Source organism: Garra rufa, chromosome 1 (assembly GCF_049309525.1).
Source record: "Garra rufa chromosome 1, GarRuf1.0, whole genome shotgun sequence".
NCBI classification, from domain to species: domain Eukaryota; kingdom Metazoa; phylum Chordata; class Actinopteri; order Cypriniformes; family Cyprinidae; genus Garra; species Garra rufa.
Window position 1 is genome coordinate 43,357,886 of NC_133361.1, and position 20,090 is coordinate 43,377,975.

General features: G+C 36.6%; 1 protein-coding gene across 2 annotated transcripts; it reads left to right on the top strand.

The window, feature by feature from the left end:
• Positions 1 to 305: 305 nt before the first annotated feature.
• Positions 306 to 18,645, top strand: cdc27 (cell division cycle 27). 2 transcript variants are annotated; one of them, XM_073833156.1, is made up of 19 exons: positions 306 to 453; positions 1,587 to 1,662; positions 2,931 to 3,078; positions 7,910 to 8,035; positions 11,057 to 11,154; positions 11,281 to 11,453; positions 11,876 to 12,087; positions 12,243 to 12,354; positions 12,906 to 13,021; positions 13,101 to 13,200; positions 14,400 to 14,604; positions 15,056 to 15,228; positions 15,338 to 15,490; positions 15,584 to 15,792; positions 15,902 to 16,019; positions 16,225 to 16,353; positions 17,684 to 17,758; positions 17,865 to 18,030; positions 18,102 to 18,645. In XM_073833156.1, the coding sequence occupies exons 1-19, from the start codon at positions 427 to 429 to the stop codon at positions 18,188 to 18,190; spliced, it is 2,505 nt and encodes an 834-aa protein (XP_073689257.1). In that variant the 5' UTR covers positions 306 to 426; the 3' UTR covers positions 18,191 to 18,645. The 2 variants fall into 2 exon arrangements, with proteins under 2 accessions (XP_073689257.1, XP_073689258.1); XM_073833157.1 differs by having other exon boundaries at positions 18,105 to 18,645.
• The last annotated feature ends 1,445 nt before the right edge of the window (positions 18,646 to 20,090 follow it).

Consider the following 20,090-nt stretch of genomic DNA (forward strand, 5'->3'; position numbering starts at 1 on the left):
AATAGCCTATTTAAATCCTAAAAACGGGTCTGTATGAATTTATTAGGCAGTCACTGAGGCGGTCTTTAGTTAAAACCTGTAACGTTACTGTTGTTCGGGATAAAAGTCAACATTTTGTTAAACCTAACAACATGTAATAAGTAGTGGGCATTTTATATCAGTTTTACCTGAATTTCACCCTATGATTCCGAAAATTGAGTTTTCCTAGTCGGCAATTTCCGACAGCCTTCGCCACTTATCGTAAAGTATGTATTTGAATCGGTCCTGTTCGGGCATTTCCGGATTCACCGATAACGGTTGGAATGTTCAAATCTTCGATGCTAGTTTTGCTACTTCTGGCCTAGAGTGGATACTGAGCTAAGAAGGCGACTGAAGAAGGTGCAAAGAAACCAAAAAAAAGGAGGTGAAGAGGAGCCTGGCTACGGAATGACGGTGTTGCAGGAACCTGTCCAGGTATTTGAGCTAAATGTTAAAGCGCTCTGTAGCAGAGCCAGTAGCGGGAGAAGACTTTTATCCAGCGCGAGAGACCGGATGATTGAGCGCTGCTACACCGCGGCCTCAGTTAGCAGCTAGTGCTAACGGCCTCTGCCCTTTACCTCACACAAAACCTGCCCTTAAACACACCACGTATAGCTTTTAATTTAATTTACAATAGCTGTTTTAATAAACCCAGTGCGTGTCAACTCGGGCCAGTTTGTTTGCTAGTAGTTTTCATGGAAGCTCATGTGTTGTCTTGCAGGTTAGCCAGCTACATGATTTATAAGGATTTTTTATTAGGATAGTGAATTTATGTTTTGACGCTTGTGTGAAAATATCAACCGGGTTGAGGATAATTATAAATCGTGGAATTGAATGTTTACAGAGATGGCTGATATTCACAAACACGGAATATATGAACAGTAACAAACCAGTGCATTTGAAGAGATTTGATGCATTAGCAATACTAAAGCTTGTTACTTGTATGATATATAAACACATCAGAGAAAAAACATAACATATAATTGCCTTTTAATGTTCGAGTTTCGTGTTTCAAAGATCTGGTGTTTTAATGGGCAAACAAACGTCAAAGGTTGTGTGTTTATTAAGTCTTTGTCAAATACCAGCTAGCCAACGGTTCATGGAGCACAGCTGTTAAACCTGTGTGTGTCTGTCAGTCAAAAACGTCAAACATCAGTTTAAATGTATGTACTATGTATACACACTGGTTGTGTCTCAAAACATAAACGAGCTGCCTAACTAGACAATATTTTGGGGCGTCCAAGCGTCTCATCTGTCAGTCAACATCATCTGTTTTCCCTCCTTATCTTCATCCATTGTATATCGTTTACCATTTCCTAAAACTGAGACTTAATGACAGCAGATCATCTCATACACACCATATATGTTCAAATCTGCAGTCAGTATTATTGTTTATATGTTAGCCTGTTTCATTTGTAATTTGGATGATCAGAAGTGTATACTTTCTGTCAGGTGGTCAATCATTAACCATACTTCATAAAACGCTGTAGTTTATTGTTGTGACGCATAATCCTTTTTGTCAGCTGTGTAAGGGATGAAGGTAACAGCAGCTCTGTTTTGGTCCATAGGCTGCTGTCTGGCATGCTCTGAACCACTACGCCTACCGAGACGCAGTATTCCTGGCAGAGAGACTCTACGCTGAGGGTAATTGCACAAATCGTCCTCCATACAAGCAGAAAACATCATCCATTTCCCCTCATCTTTCAGAGCTGGCATTTCAGGCATTGCGTTAAAACAAGTTTGTGAGACTCAAAATGGAAGCTGACATTTTTATTGATTTCACCCATCAAGATAAACTGTTCAAAGTAGCGTATACTGCATACATTGTACTAAAATTGATTTTATACAGATTTTATATAGGCCTTCAAAAGTCACCCTTCACACAAATTCATTCACCCTTTTACAAATTAAGGCTTAAATTCATAAGGTCATGGCATTAAATATTGCATGCACTCTTCCTCCGTATTTGTGTTTTGTTTTCCAATACAAATATCTAAACATCCCTAAATCAAGATACATTTTCTTGAGATGCAACATATGAAGTCTTGTTTTCTGAGAAACCAAACAAATTAAGTGAGTTGAACAAATCTGTTTGTTGGGGTATGAAAATGTTTCCCTTTCAGGTAGGTCGATTTTTCTGAGGTCATTGGTGGACGTTTGCTTTTGTTTACTTACAAACTCACTACATTTTGACCAGTTTCTAATGAAACATGACCAACATATTTTATGTAATTTTCCATTTCAAGTAAATGTATCTTGATTTAGGAATTTGTAGACATTTACACTGGAACTTCACAATTTTGCTGTGTGGTCAGAAGGTACAGTAAAAGTAATTTCTATAATTTGGTGGTTGGGAGCAGAGCTATTCGAGCCATACATGTTTTTTAATTTTTTTTCTGAGATTGGAAATTATATTTTTTCAAACTGTGAAGCATTGATAATACAAGACATTTACATTTAGAGAGCATTTTGACATATTGCATTCCATTCAGTTTATTGTTTTAATTTTTTTTTATTTTTTAACTTTGGTTTAAAAGTCTTACATTTAGTTTTATAACATTATCATATTCAATATATTTTAGAAAATGGTAGTAGTATATGTTAAAACTGTCAGAACAAATTCATCTTGATAATGTCAGATAACTCTGATGGGAAGGTATATAACAAAACATGGTCAGGTCAAAGTGTCAAATCAAATTTTTGGTCCCAAATGTTTATCATTTTTACTAGTAGACTGTATGAAGACCTTTTGGGTATAATATGTCACAGTTTATTTTATTTTTGTTATTCTCACTTATTGAATGAACTATAGTGTCCTGTACCCACTAAGGAAAAAATGACTGTATACAGCAAATCCTGTTCCATTTTATCATTAGTGTCCCTCTGAACTTTCTTTTCTTTTCACCTATCAGTCCATTCAGAAGAAGCGCTCTTCCTGCTGGCTACATGCTACTACCGTTCAGGGAAGGCGTACAAGGCCTACCACCTCCTGAAAGGACACAGCTGCACTACGCCACAATGCAAATATCTCCTCGCCAAGTGCTGTGTGGAACTGAGCAAGTATGGATGACTAATTATTCCCCAGCTAATCATAACTCATGACTAATGATCATCATGTCCCAGTGCCTATATCTATGTTTATCTCTTACAAAAACGATGAGGGTTGTTACTATACTAAAATATTTATTAATGTGTTTCAATTAATTGATTCGTTTGTTTCCTTGTTTTATGTTAACGCCATAATAGACATCAGCAGGTGCAGTTATAATCACAGAGTGACTGTGATTACATTTACCTCTCCATTATGAAATATAATCTGGTGATCTGTGCTGTCTAAACCAAGGAAAAACCGTGTTGAAGCTGCTAAATTATATAGAGAAGGACTTAGTAAGCAGGAAAGGGTGCAAAAGTAACTGAAGTTAATAGGTGGTAAAGATACAGTATGTATGAGCAGTGTTAAGATATTAGCCTAATATTTCACCTAACTGACTGGAAATAAGAACAAACATGAATGTTGTCAAGATTCTTGCCCTGGAAATCCTGGTTCAGTTTGGCCAACCACAAACGGCTTTTGTTCCTCAGACAGTTTTTTGCACTCTTCTCCTTTATTTGTTATAACTTTTGGCAGTCTATAGTACTCCAGATGTTTTTCTCTGTCTGACCAAGTACAGCCCAAAGCATGACAATAATTGACCAACTTTTTTTAGCAGCAATAATCAGCAAAATATGCGAGTTTCGTTCGGTTTAGTGGCATTGCTTACGTTCACTGCCACCAATATGGCCGATTGATGATGCGTTGTGAAAACTCAGACAAATACTGTAGACTGTGTCTTTACTTTAGTGTTAAAGTAGAGTTTTGACATTTCTACCTGAGAGAAATGTAATGTAATGTAGTACAAAAGAGTTATTATTCATAAGTGGGATTTAAAGCTATAGATCAGTGTTTCTCAACGGGGGCGTTCGGAGAGCATCAGGGGGCACTGAGAGCAATAATTTTGAAAAGGGGGCGCTGAGATGTTCTTGGGGGGCGTTTGGTTAAAACAGTTTTAAACCGAAATGTATGAGCTGAAACTTGCAAAAGTAAATGGCCTGCCACATCCCAACGCAGTTTCTACACTGGATGCATCAAAGCGCACATTCTATATCTATTTGTCATAATGCGTCAGTAATAGAGCGCGGCATCTGTTTACTGTAGCGCTCGCGCTCAATGACTGATTGTAATAGGATCTATGTGCTTTAACGCAACTTGTCGCGCCCTTCACGGCCAGTGTAGTACTGTTAGTGTTAGCTGGCTGCTAGTTTACAACAATACTCCCACTTCTAGACTAGACGGTGTATCTTTTCTTTTGCAACGACTTTTTAATTCAGTGTTTGCTTGCAGTGTAGCGCAGCTACCGAACTTCCCGTCAAAACAATAGCAAGCATTTAGACACGATAAAGCATGAGATGCTTTTTCTTGTTTAGAAAAAATAATATGAAAGCTTTTTTTGCTGATTGGTTTAAATGCCAAATTTCTAAAGAGTGTATTCAAAGCTCACAAATACAGGCTAGCCTAATTTATACACACGTTGCTTTTTTGTGGCATTCAATGACGTATATTTAAAATAAAATAATGTATTGGCTAATGTGGGCTGTTATATTTGGGTTAAAATAGGCTACATGCTTTTAACATGCTAGGCCTATATTTTATAAATAAAATATACAGTACTATTAAAAAACGTAAATAATATTTGTTAATGGATTATTAAAAAAAAGGTTGCATCTGTTTGTTTAAAAAATGCAAAAATATCATTTAAAAAAAATTATTTATTTGAATATATTTTCAAATGTGTTTTCCTCTCATGCTAAGCTTCATTACTCCAGCTTTCAGTGTCACATGATCTTTCAGAAATGCTGAATGCCATAAAATCAAGAATATGTAATTTGTTCTCTTTAACATTTATTTAATTGACTGAAGTACAAAAACATTTTTTCCAATGTTTTCACTGACCAACTTAATTTTGTTATTATAAACAAATTTTGAGCCATATTCCGGCATTGCTTGCAAAGACTGAGAAGCTTGTTTTAAACCCAAAGATGATCCCCTCACCTGTTACCAATTCACCTGCCTCCTGTGAACTGTTTCAAAACAGTTTACTTGGTTATTCTATAGCCTTTTCACTTTTATTTTGCCTCTATCCCAATTGTTTTGGAGTGTGTTGCAGACTTCAAAAAATGTTTGTTTATAGGCCATTTATAAAATGCATGTCAGTGAAAACTTTGGAAATCTTTTCTTTGTACTGTTGTCAATTAAACAAAAGTTAAATAGAAATAACAAATCATAGATTTAATCATTTTACAAAACAACTTGTGTTGTACTTAAGTTATTTGCATAGGCAAACTTTGAAATATTCTCAAAATTTGTGAAATATAGTAGTTTACATTTCTTCAATTTGCATGTTTAAATGTGGTATTACCCACCGAAAAACAAGTCCACTGTGTCAGGAAAAAAATGGAATTCAATATATTCTCAAAAAAACAGGGTATTTTCTAAAAATAAATATTCTAAATCTTATTTTTCAGTAAAACTAATTGAAAATATCCTTACATATCACAGCAGTAAAAAGGTGTTCAAGAGTTCCTGGAATGGAAGAACAAACTAAAATTTCTTATGTAAAAATGCCCTTTTGAATATGTTCTAAACAGGAATTTTAATTTAGTCTTTTTAAATTTGGGCCAACAAAGTATATCAGCATCACAAAAACACTGAAGCTGTAGCAATGAAAATCACCAATTTGCTTAAAAACTCTGTAAATGAATGTTATTACTCTTATTTTAAAATAATTTACTGTAAAAAAAAAAGTACATCACTGTCTTTTTTGATTAATTCAATGCATCTTTGAATTAAAGTAATCATAATGACCCAAACATTTGAATTATTATAAATATAATAACATTCCTTGTTATGAACACACAATAATTACAATAATAATAATAAACTTTAATATTCAGTGAGGACAATTAGAGGGGTCCCCAAACTAAGGCCCGGGGGCCGAATGCGGCCCGCCCAAAACATTTGGACTGGCCCTCTGAACAATGCCAGAGACAAATTTTGAAAATGTAATTTTAAATATGTTTTACTTATATATCATGTTGGTATTTGATAATAAAGGTTGGCTTTCAAACTAAAATTTCCCTTAGTTATTAACATAGCCTAATTATTTGTTAAATTCACCAACAGAATGGTACATTCAACGTAATGTGTCACCGTGATCGAACAGGTGTTGCGCGAGCCAGCTAGAAAAATCAGAGCGATGACAAAATGACTCGATAGCATTTGAGGTCAAACAAGCACTGCTTGTGGGACAAGTGCAAAAGCAAGACTTCACTCATCTCCCAGTTACCCAAAGTTTTTCAGCTGAGAAACCAGTGGTCCCATTCCCAGTTGAAAAGTCTGTGGAAGCGCTGAAAATGCTGAAGGCGGAATTTGACGTGTGATTCAAAAAACACAGTGGACCAACACCAGCAGATGACATTGCACCCCAAATCATCACAGACTCTGGAAACTTAACACTGGACTTCAAGCAACTTGAACTATGAGCTTCTCCACCCTTCCTACAGACTCTAGGACCATGATTTCCAAATAAAATACAAAACTTGCTCTAATCTGAAAAGAGGACTTTGGACCACTGGGCAACAGTCAATTTCTTCTTCTCCTTAGCCCAGGTAAGACGCCTCTGACGTTGTCTGTGGTTCAGGAGTGGCTTAACAAGAGGACTACGACAACTGGAGCCAAATTCCTTGACACGTCTGTGTGTGGTTGCTCTTGATGCCTTGACCCAGCCTCAGTCCATTCCTTGTGAAGTTCACCCAAATTGTTTAATCGATTTTGCTTGACAAGCCTCTCAAGGCTGCGGTTCTCTCAGTTGCTTGTGCATCTTTTTCTTCTACACTTTTTCTTTCCACTCAACTTTAACATGCTTGGATACAGCACTCTGTGAACAGCCAGCTTCTTTGGCAATGAATGTTTGTGGCTTACCCTCCTTATGAAGGGTGTGAATGATTGTCTTCTGGACCACTGTTAGATCAGCAGTCTTCCCCATGATTGTGTAGCCTAGTGAACCAAACTGAGAGACCACTTTGACGGCTTGATGGAAACCTTTGCAGGTGTTTTGTGTTGATAATCTGATTAGCATGTCACCATATTCTAATTTGTTGAGATAGTGAATTGGTGGGTTTTTGTTAAATGTGAGCCAAATCATCACAATTAAAAGAACCGAAGACTTAAACTACTTCACTCTGTGTGCATTAAATTTATTTATTTGTTTGTATTTAATACAATTTAAGTTGAATTGCTGAAATAAATTAACTTTTCCATGACATTCTAATTTGAGATGCACCTGTATATCTTTTGAAAAAAAAAAAGATCATTTGTGTGGTGCATAACAAAATAATACTATTCTAATACAAGTAGAATAGTAATATTACAAAATAAATACTAATACAAAATAAAACTATTCTAACATTAAAAGGTATAAATAAAATACAGGTAAAATCGGAATTAAAATAATAATAGTAGTCAGTCCGGCCCATGGAATTTTCTTTTATGAACCGACCCAGCACCCCATTGAAGAAAAGAAAATTATGTGCTCAGTAAAAAGTTTGGGGACCCCTGCTTTATTTGATGGGGGGCGGTGAGGGACCTGGATACCGGGTAGGGAGGCGCTGGCCCAAAAAAGGTTGAGAACCACTGCTATAGATCTTATTATCTATGAATACTATGGCAAGCATAAGTGGCTTCACCTATGTTCAAGAAGATTGGCATCTGGTCTAGAGGCAGGGATTGTGTTATCTTATGAATTTCATTTCACATTTCTTACAGTGTTGATTTATTTGTGTTTTTCTCAATCAGGTTGGCAGAGGGAGAGCAGATCCTGACTGGAGGAGTCCTGAACAAACAAAAGAGCCAAGACGACATCATTACTGAGTTTGGAGACTCTGCCTGTTTCACTCTGGCACTGCTGGGACAAATCTACTGGTATGTTGTGCTTATTTGGCTACTTACTTTCACCTGCTGAAATCAATGAACCTTAGTGAAGATACGGAAATATTTGCTTTGCATTTGTTCCTGGGAAAGAGCCGCTAGTAAAAGGCTGTCTTTAATTTGTTGGATAAAGCAGGCCGCTACCAAAGCTCTTTATCTGTAATGGATTCAAAGGCAGATAATGCTGTTCGGAGTATTTTGTTTTGCACTTGTATAGAGAAGGACTCAGTCACTGTAAGAGACTGCTTTGAGAGTTTTGAATTTTTTTTTAGGTAAGGTGGCAAGTAACAAAAGCTTTTCTGTTTTCTCACATGAGATTCCTCTTTTACTGTATGCAGGGAAAAAAATCACAGTCTTTGCACTCTGTTCATGTGCTAATAACCAAGAGAACAATCACTTTTAAAGATGTGGATTTTACTACATAACTAGGACTACATTTGTAATTTAGTACTATAGACCAATTTGGAGTAGACGCCACAATTACATCATCACAGCTGTGTGCGCATTGTGGTGGCAGAAAAACACTGGTTACAAATGGAGGAAAATGGGTAAAATCCATGGAATAAGAGAGAAAAATGTTATGTTGAGACTGTGGATGTCAGAATCAGAACGCAAATCATTTTTATAGCATATTGTCATCAAAGACGCCATTTAAAGCTAAACGCAGACGTTTAAATGGTCAGAGTATGGATGAAACCTAATTTAAACAATTTGTCTACATAATTTTCACATATGTGACCGTGGACCTCAAAACCAGTTATAAGGGTAAATGTTTTTAAATTGAGATTTCTACATCATCTGAAAGCTGAATTTGGAAATCTGGAGTCTGAGGGTGCAAAAAATCAAAATATTGAGAAAATTGCCTTTGAAATTGTCCAAATGAAGTTCTTAGCAATGCATATTACTAATAAAAATTTAAGTTTTGATATATTTACAGTAGGAAATTTACAAAATATCTTAATGGAACATTTTACTTTACTTAATGTTCTAATGTTTATTGGCATAAAAGAAAAATAGATCATTTTGACTTATACATTGTATTGTTGGCTATTGCTACAAATATACCCCTGCTACTTAAGAGTGATCCAGGGTCACATATGCTGTTCAGGGCTCGAAATTAACTTTTTTTTACTTGGTAGCACTGGTGCTCCCAACTTCAGAAACTTATGAGCACCAAAAAAACTTTAGGAGCACCCAATTTCTTTATAGTAATGCGCTAATCTTGATTCTTCATGGCCGATTCTGATTGCCGATGTTTTACAAGCAAATGGGCTGATTCTGAAAGGCTTTTTTAGATATTTATTTTACGCCTTAAGCAAGGGACAAGAATGAATGAAAATATGAGTACATAAACAAGATGTTTATTTTTTCTCTATTATAGGTACAGCCATTTAAATTAGAGGCAACCAAACTTCATTTTTAAACAGTCTACAGTATAAATAACAAAAAAATAAATGACAGTTCTTACTTAGTCTTGTAGACAATAAATTAAGCCATAATCAAAGTAGGCTACTCTTTCAGACCAAATTTTTCAAGCATGATACAGAGTTATAGACAACTATACAACTTATTATAGCCCACATACTAATAACAGCCTAGATGTTTTATGTAGCCTAATTTGCGCGCATTGGGGAGTCGCTCTCTAAACGTGGAGTATTAAAATTGCTTCTGAGTGCACGTTTTACTTTTGGTTTCGTTTTAACGATCGCATGAACCTCTCGGCGGCACTGAGCGTGCATTCTACAATACAAGAGATTACTTTAACAAAACCATTTGAGAGTGGGAGGACACAAACAGGATTTTGAAAAGCGTGCCCCGAGTGGAAATTACGCCCCTGTGTGAGTTATCATTTGACGTGAATGTATGCCGCGTTGTACAGTATATTGAGACAGAGGTGCCAGAATTGTATCTGACAGAATGTGTGCTGTAGCACTAAATATAGTATATTTCTTCAAAACCAGATTGTGGAGACCTTTTAACTGTCCACAATCAATCGACGTATCACACACCCCTAATTGCAATGCAGTTTGTGCAAATCTAGAACAGAGGTTGGTTGAGAGAAAAAAAAAAAACGTCCGGTTCCTAGTTCAGTGGAGCGCAGTGTCAGTGACAGGGAGTGATTGACGGCTAATATCTAAAATCTGCATTAAAGGTAATAATGTAAAGATGAAGTTTAAATGGTTATGTCACTGTATCAGCTCACAGCAGTCTGTGCAGTAGTTTTGTTAAGAAATGAAACCAAGTCGCACCACAACGATTTCTTGCACTCACACAAATGCTCCCAAATGAAATTTGAGGTCACGCAGATTAAATTTTGGGAGCATATGTGACCAAAACGGTCGCAATTTCGAGCCCTGCTGTTTATAGGGGACATAATATTAGCCCTACAGTTTCAGCATGAAATACTATTCAAAACTATAGCATTTTACATAATGTTTACCTATTTTATCTCACAATTCTTATTTTTTTCTCACAAATGCAAGTTTATATCTCCTAGTTTGGACTTTATAACTAGATTTAACGCAACAATAGCAAGTTTGTCAATTCTTAGGAAAAAATAAACAGAAGTGTGGAATATAAACTAATGATTCTGAGCCGAGGGGAAAAACGAATCACGAGTTGATTTCTTTCCTATCAGTTTTTTTACTTAATAAAGTCTGAATTTTTAAACGTAATCTCAAATTTACTTGTTTTGTTCTTTTATTCCATGACTTCCATAGACATGGAAAACTGTCATTTTCTGTTTGCAAACACTAAATTGATCTATACCTCCATAGCCATCACTTTTTGTTTGCGTTTCTTAATGACAAAACATGGAGAAGCTGTGACAGCTGTAAATGTGACATTTTAATATTTTCAGCCAATAATCTAATGTCATTTACATTAAGTCCAGTAAAATCTGCTGTTTCCCTTGTCTAATATTTTGGCAGAAAGCCAAAAATAGCATTTTAATGATGGCATTTAAAATTTTGATGATCATGCACAAAACTAATGCTCCTTTCTTTGTCCCTGCAGCAAAACAGATCGGATAGCAAAAGGAGCAGAATGTTACCAAAAAAGCATGTGCGAGAACCCTTTCTTATGGTCTCCATTTGAGTCTCTATGTCAAATCGGTGAGTTCTATTCTCGTTATTAATCAGGGTCGTCATAAGAACCTCATCCAAGCTGCACTGTTACAAGACTCCCTGAGGAGAAGATGCCTGATAATGTGATTTTAATCTGTGCTCTCTGTGCTACAGGGGAGCGACCGGATCCAGAGCAGATCTTTAGGTTAACCTCCTTGCAGAATTTCAGTGGAGGCAGCGGAGGAGGCATCGCCCCTCCTCCCATCAGCCCTGCACACACACCTAGTAACAACATGGGACACCGACAAGTTGACACCGTCCTAATGGAAACCCCACAGGACACTTTGGTATGTTCTTTCTCAGTGTTTTCATGCATTTTGTTGTTTTATCCACCTTTTTCCTCAATGAGGAAATAAGCCTATGGGTGAGACTTCTCCACTATAGGGAAATAATGAGAAGAATAACAATGTGCAGTAAGCAGTAAAACTGTTTGCTCTACAAACCAGTGTGCTCATAATTAAGATAATACATTAAAATAATATGGTGAGACACACCAATTTGCAATATCAAGCAGCAAAACAAGCTGTTTTGTACAGCTAAAAATAGCTGGATGTGGAGAAGACTGGAAGTCGCACCCATAAAATTCACAAATGGCTGCGCCCACTCTTGCAGTAAGAAAAAGGTGGACATGTATGTGCATGAAGTATATGAGGTATTGATTGTACATTCTACATCATATCTTGGCATTTTCTTTCTTTTCTCTCTAAAGGAGCTAAACCGGCTCAATCTAGAATCTTCTAACTCAAAGTACTCCCTGAATACGGACTCCTCTGTGTCCTACATCGACTCCTCCGTCATCTCGCCAGACTCTGTGCCACTGGGCACCAGTGGCTCACTATTATCCAAACAGGTGCAAAACAAACCCAAGAGCGGCAGATGTTTGCTGGGGGGCACGGCCGCACTCAGCCCCCTCACACCAAGGTAATAACCATCAATCACTAAGACTGTCATACCTCATACTTAACCACTTTCTTAATGTAGTTTCAAGTACTTTTTGTATTGATTCCCATTATGGATGTAATAGTTTGGCTCTTATGATTTCATTCTAGTAATCTTATCTATTTAAACTTGTGTAGCTTTGGAATTTTGCCTCTGGAGCCAAGCCCGGGAGACCCAACATACCTGCAGAATTACAGTCACAGTGGAAGTGGGATGGAACCACCTCCTCCCCCCGGCCCTCCGAAGAAGGTAAGCTTTTTTTTTTTTTTGTAGCAGCTTGCTATCAAAGTATTTCCATAGGACTTTTATTTTTGAGGGGCTGTGCTCTACATTTTTCTGTAACTGTGTGTGTGTTTTTTTTTTTTTATTAAAATCTTGTAACATTAGCCAAGGTTTGTTTAATCTAAAAAAAATACACTCTTTTTGTCATTTTTAGTTACTGAGTTAGTTCTAGGTTTCTGATACAAAAAGGTTCTGATGTACTTTGTATATAAAAAGTGATTTTGCAGCTCTTTCTTTAAAAGGGTTGTTTACCCAAAAATGAAAATTCCAAACCTGTAAATTTTTCGTTCTTCTTCAGAACACAAATTATATATTTTTTATGAAGTCTGAGGGCATTATGTGCAAAACAAAAACTGTCCAAATATTTGATTTATGCAAGGTTAAAAAAGTGTGTTTTACTAAAAAAATGGCTTTATATAATCCAACTATGAATTATTAATAATAAAAATATCTATTAAAACAAGAAATTTCTAATTTCTAATTTCTTTTTTTTTTTTTTTTTTTTTTTGCCGTTTCAGGCTGTAAGTAGAATTAGCCAAGTGGGGACAAAGTCAGTGTTTGCACAGAGTGGCAACAGCAGAGAGGTCATTCCAAACCCTTTCAACCAAACTCAAACCACTGCCCCACAGACCAGGTACATGTCACCACACATTTATACAGGCAACGCATGCCTATGATAATGGCTTCTGATGACATCTCTTTCTGCTTTGTAGTACTACACCGCAAGTGCTGAGCCCAACCATTGCTGCTCCCCCAAATGTGCAGCCACGGCGAAGCTCAAGACTCTTCACCAGTGCCAGCTCCACTGCCAAGGTACTGTCTTTAACATATACATGTTAAAGGATTACTCCACTTCCAAAATAAATATTTCCTGATAATTTACTCACCCCCTTGTCATCCAAGATGTTCATGTCTTTCTTGATCTGTCCACTCTGGTTCAGTACAGTCAGTGTATGTCGAAAACTCCCATCTCCTTTTCTCCTCCAACTTCAAAATTGTCGTACATCACTGCAGAAGTACCGACCCAGTGTTTACAAAGTGAACGTGCAAAGGTGGTCAAATGCCCTTGTTGAAGGAGAAAATGAGATGAAGTTTTTTGACGTACCCTAATTGTCTTAACTGGAGTGTACAGAGTATGCATGCACATCACAGAAAATAACCAATCGTTTTGCTAGATAAGACCCTTCTTGGGATCATTTAGAGCAGTGTTTTTCAACCTTTTTTGAGCCAAGGTACATTTTTAATTGAAAAAAATCACAAGGCACACCAACAATCGAAACTGTAAAAAAATGTAACTCTGTAGCCTATATTAACAATACAGCCATTCTTATCGAAGTGTCTTGAACAGGAATCAAATAAACACAAAGAAAAAAAGTATTTTATGATCTTTCATATTGCTGCTTCTTTCAAAAAAAGTGCAATTAACAATATACAGTCATTCTTATCAAAGTGTCTTGAATAGGAATCAAATAAACACAATGAAAACACAGAGCATCCTGGCAGGAGTTGAAGAAAGACACACACGAAGCTCTTCCTCAACAGCTCTTAGTCTCTCTCTGTTTTTAGTTTTTATAGCAGTCAGGGTTGAGAAGCTTGACAATAGCATATTATTCGCAGACAATAATTTATTAGTTTTCAAAAAATGTTTTAGACCAATTAGGTAAAATTTAATAATTTCCCACGGCACACCTGACGATCTCTCACGGCACACTAGTGTACCGCGGCACAGTGGTTGAAAAACACTGATTTAGAGCCCTTTGAAGCTGCATTGAAACTGCATTTTTAAACTTTAATCCATTGAGTGCCACTGTAGTCCTATAAGGAGAAAATTCCTGGAATGCTTCCCTCAAAATACTTAATTTCTTTACAACTGAAGAAAGAAAGACAAATATATTGAATGACATTGGAACATTTTTATTCTGGAAGTGGAGCAATCCTTTAAGAGTCACAAAAGAATCTTTAACCACTCTAGAGAAAGTATTATGAACACACTTTATGTTGGAATTTAACAGGAGAACAGCAAGAAGCTGAAAATGAAATTCCCCACCAAGATTCCTAACCGAAAAACCAAAACGAAAACTGGTAAGGGAGGAATCACCCCATCTAACCTGAATGAGAGCATTGAGATCCTCAAGCTTGATTCTTCTATATCAGAAGGAAAAGGCAACATCAGCTCACCACAGTTCCAGGCTTTTAATCTACAAAAGGCTGCTGCAGGTAGTTAAAAGTTGTTGTCTTTTTAAGATGTATTTAAAGTAAGTTAAACCAAAAATGAACATTACGGGTTTGGAACAACATGAGTAATCCCTTCATTCATCTTCAGAACACAAATTAAGATCTTTTTGATGAAATCCGGGACTGCAATACAACTGACACACAAATAGTCCATGTGACATCAGTGGTTCAGCTGTAACCGTAATTCATGTGCCCTCATAATCTTTTATCAAAATAACTCATAGAAGCCGTTTCATTCGGATATGTCACAATAGAGAAGAAAAGTCTATCACAACTTATGTTTCATGCTGACTTGAAAGAGCTATAAACAAATGGTAACCACAGTTAAAAAGTAAATTAATCCTATTAGGATTTTTTATATAACAGGTTTTGAAAGTTTAATTCCAGCAAAACTGTGAAGCAGGTTCTTGAAATTGTTTCCTGTTTTATTCAGATGGGCTGATGACGTTGATGCGGGACATTGGAAGGGGCTATCTTGCACTCTGTTCTTATAACTGCAGAGAGGCCATTAACATCTTGAGTCAGCTGCCTTCACACCACTACAACACAGGCTGGGTGCTGGGTCAGATCGGACGAGCTCACTTTGAATTGGCTGAATACATGCAGGTGAGTCAGAACTGCTGAAACTAAAGGCATTCAAGAAATTATCAATGGTAGTAAATGGTGAATTGCAGAAAAGATGATCAAGACTTAATTGTTGTGTCTGTTTAACCAGGCGGAGAGGATTTTCTCAGAAGTCCGGCGTATTGAAAGCTATCGAGTGGAAGGTATGGAGATCTATTCCACAACACTCTGGCATTTACAGAAGGATGTGGCACTTTCCGCCCTATCTAAAGATCTCACTGACATGGACAAAAACTCACCCGAGGTAAGTCTCTCAGAGGAATATATCAATTGAGTAGGGTTTGCAGCTCTTGAAAGCTTTTTCTCATGGTTGATTTCTTCCTCCCTCTGTGTACAGCCCTGGTGTGTAGCTGGTAACTGTTTCAGCTTACAGCGGGAACATGACATAGCCATTAAGTTCTTCACAAGAGCCATCCAGGTGGACCCCAGCTTTGCATACGCATACACACTATTAGGGCATGAGCTAGTTCTCACAGAGGAGCTAGAAAAAGCCCTGGGCTGCTTCCGCAATGCTATACGCCTCAATAAACGTCACTACAATGCCTGGTACGGTTCAGACTCTACTCTTTGGCTTTAGAAATGAGACACTACATTAGATTTAAAAAAAAAAAAACAGAACACTGTTAAATAAAACTGTTTCTGTCTTTTACTCTAGGTACGGCTTGGGAATGATTTACTATAAGCAGGAGAAATTTAACCTAGCTGAAATTCATTTCAAGAAGGCTTTGAGCATCAATCCTCAGAGCTCTGTGCTGCTTTGTCATATTGGAGTGGTGAGTAAATCTAATGCAGAGAAAATAATGTTAATCTAAAATAAAGCAGCCCACACACAGTGGATTGTTGTTGCTTTTTTTCATCTACTTTAAGTTTGGTAATGCCAGACTAGAATATATGTACTTGTTTTTATACATAAACATCTTTCAAGTCAACTGTCACATTGGTAATTCTTTATATCCTTTCTCATGTGATCCATATCAGGTTCAACACGCTTTGAAGAAATCAGACCATGCACTGGAGACCCTCAACAGAGCCATTAGCATCGACCCCAAGAACCCGCTATGCAAATTCCATAGGGCCTCAATTCTCTTTGCCAATGAAAAGTACAAGGTACTCCTCAATTATTAATTTTTTTGTATGCTTTCTGCAAAAAGTCTTAGGTCCACAGAAGTGCTTTGAAACACCTGCATTATTCTGTATGTTGATGTAATTTCAACTGAAACAGGAAGACAGTGACAGGACATACCAATAGCATTTCGTTAATATCACAGCTTGGGCCAGAGCCATTGAGCTTGGTAAGGCTGCTTTTGACAGTCTATGCGGTTCATGTAACACACCGTGAAACCAGACTTTATTCGCCCCATTTGAAAGCATATTTACACTGTCTGAAACATCCCTATCCCCTATATATATTAGTAAACAAATGATAGATTTCAGCCACAGGTTCAGCATCTATTTATAGTGCATTTATAGTCCTTGTGGCTAATATATTCATACTAAACGCCATAAAACTTACATTTTGATATCAAGTTGACTTTAACTAATGCTTTTACAAATTAAAACCTTAAAAGGTCTTAATTTGCAGCAGAAAGTCTAAAAGTAGTGCTTTGATTAAAAAATGACATCTTCCTCATTGTTTTTGTTTTGTTTTCCAATATATCCGAATTTAGATACATATATCTTTAATTTGCATCTCAAGTAAATTACAAGTCAAGTCAAAACAAGTTAAAACAAGAACAAAAATCTTTGCACTGGAAATCAAGACAAAAAAAAACAGAGGAAGAATATTACTTTTTGCAGTGTGATCAGAAGGTAAAGGTAATTTTTTTTTTTTTAAACATCTGTTCTGTTTTGGTTTTTTTTTTTTTGTTTTTTTTTGCAAAACATTTTTGCTAATGCAAAACATTTACATTTAGACACCATGTGACCTGGACCACAAACCTTAAGTAACTTAAGTAAGTCTTAAGTAACACTGGTATATTTGTAGCAATATCCAAAAATACATTGTATGGGTCAAAATCATTGATTTTTCTTTTATGCCAAAAATCATTATGATATTAAGTAAAGATCATGTTCCAAGAAGATATTTTGTAAGTTATATATCACAACTTAATTGTTGATTAGTAATATGCATTGCTAAGAACTTCATTTGGACAACTTTAAAGGCAATTTTCTCAATATTTAGATTTTTTTGCACCCTCAGATTCCAGATTTTCAATAGTTGTGTATCGGTCAAATATTGTCCTATCATAATAAACCATACATCAATGGAAAGCCTATTTATCCAGTATGTATAAATCTCAATGTAAAAAAAAATGTACCCTTATGACTGGTTTTGTGGTCAGGTGTCGCATTTTGATGTGACATTTACATTTGCACCTTCATTAAACCTGCAGAAACCCTCTTTTTGAAAGTTAAATAACTAATCTATTCTTTACAGGCGGCTCTGCAGGAGCTTGAAGAGCTGAAACAAATAGTGCCCAAAGAGTCCCTTGTTTACTTCTTAATAGGAAAGGTACTCCTTCAACTCAGCTTTTTACTTGCATATATATATATATATATATATATATATATATATATTTATAAAGTATATTTTTTACTAAAGAAATTAATCTATATAGGTCTACAAGAAGCTTGGCCAGACTCATCTGGCACTAATGAACTTCTCTTGGGCCATGGATTTGGATCCTAAAGGGGCAAATAATCAGATCAAAGAGGCCATAGATAAGCGATACCTCCCAGATGACGATGAACCTGTCACTCCTGATGATTATCCCTACTACTCAAGTAAGTCTACTACCCATTGAGCCATTTAAGTGGCACTGTGTGCACTATGTAATGTTGTTTGTTACTCTCAGCAGCAGAGGTGGAGGAGTCACAGGAGAGCAGTATGACGGACGCTGATGATACACAGCTCCACACCACGGAGAGCGATGAGGTTCTGTAGCCCTCGGCACCACTCTGGACTTTGAAATAATGCCAATTCGGGGGCTACTTGAAGACTCCAGCTCTGAAAAAGGAGGAAGAAGAAAAAAAGGAAAACAAACTGCTGCTAAAAACAGTACCTCCTCATTTCTGTCATTTTGTTTTTATCATTCGTTCTTGCCTTTTTCCACCCCCTCGTCATCATGCCTTAGAGGTCTCTCATCGGTCTGATCTTCTGGTCCTGTCTCATCCCTTCATCGTCACTGGCAGACGTCCTTTATCGCAGACAGAACTCAAGTTCTGTCCGAGCTCAAATTGCCCAGATTTGCCAATGACTCCACTGTCTTCTCAACACGTTAATTGTCAGTTTAAAACTCAAAAAAGAGCCACAGACATTCATGGATGTTCCTGTCTTAATGCTTTAGGCCTTTTATGTTATTTTATCGGCATTTACTCTGAATAAAGACCTGTGTAAGAGTTGGTAGTCCTTTGATTCCTCTCCCCTCCCTTTTTTGATCATGGAACGTAATTGCTGGGAGAAAAAAACGCACTTTCTACCCACATCAACAAAAAAGCATTTGGCATAAGAGATTCAATGTAAACTGCATATCTTCTATCAGATTACCATCTGTTTAGAAGAGAAAGGTTTTTGAAAGTTAACTCAAAAGTACCAGTTTTTGATGATGCAAATCTTTCTTCACTGGATTTTAAGACTTGTTTTGTGAGTGATGTTCAAGAAGCACTTATTGTTGTCTTAATCAGAACAATTTCCCACTCTCACACTCATCTGTTTCGGTCATATCTACCTTCAGAACATCTGAATCCATGTTTTTTGCCCAGCTGCAAGACATTGATTAGAGAATTGTTGATTAAATTGTTAAATAAATGTATGTGTGGGGTGGTTTCCTTGACACTTTAGTCTGTGTTTAGGAAACCACACCACAGTGTCTAAATTACCAACACTATTATATGGCACAGTGACCAGTGGTCAGACTTCTTGAGACAATTTTCTGAAATGTTGGTGCTGTTGAGGACAATACTGATGAACATAGAAAATGTGCACAAAGTATCTTTCATGGATTTTATTTTACCAGAACATGTTTATTATTATAAAATGTTTTTGATCTCTGCTAAATGCTTCTTATTGTACATTTTAAGGAATTAAAAGGTAATAGAATAAACAACTTTGACTGAAAGTCCTGATGTGGTCATTTCAGAAAAACCTAAAACCCCTACAGGAGTCCTAGTACATCCTAAACACTATCTTTTAAAGTCCATCGGTTTGTGAAATGGCATTGTTTACATGAAAATGCAATGGTTGCTACATTTATTGATCCTAATGTAAAAACAAATTAAAATGTGATCTTGCTTAAGTGGACGGTTAAACAAGGTTTCAGCACTGTTAACGTGATTATCAATGTTTAATAATACTAATTTATCTCTATTGATGAGCGTTGACATTTAAAAAATCGTTTGCGAGAATGACAACAGCTAACAAAGATACTGCGATATTAAGCTCTACGATTGGCCTGATTTAAGTTCAGACGCGACTGTGTGTTTGGTACATATGTATTTAAAAGACAATAACATCTAACAAATAAACAAAGATCAACTTCTTAGCAAAGTTAGTTTTTTACTTTCATTCGTAAGCCCATCTCTTGCTAAAAACATATAAACCAGCCAATCAACGGCCGCCTTTCCGCCCACTGGCCAATCACAGGTTGAAATGAGGCGGTACTTCCGGCTCAAGTCTGGTTGATCTGTGCAGGTAAGTGAACGTGAATTCTGTACTCTGTCATATAAAATATACTTATTTTTGCTATTTTCGTATGGGCAAAATGCGGGGTTCAACGTGAAATGTTGAATAAGACCTAGAAGAAAACGATGTTACATTTTTCCCCTCATTCGGTGAGCTGTAGACA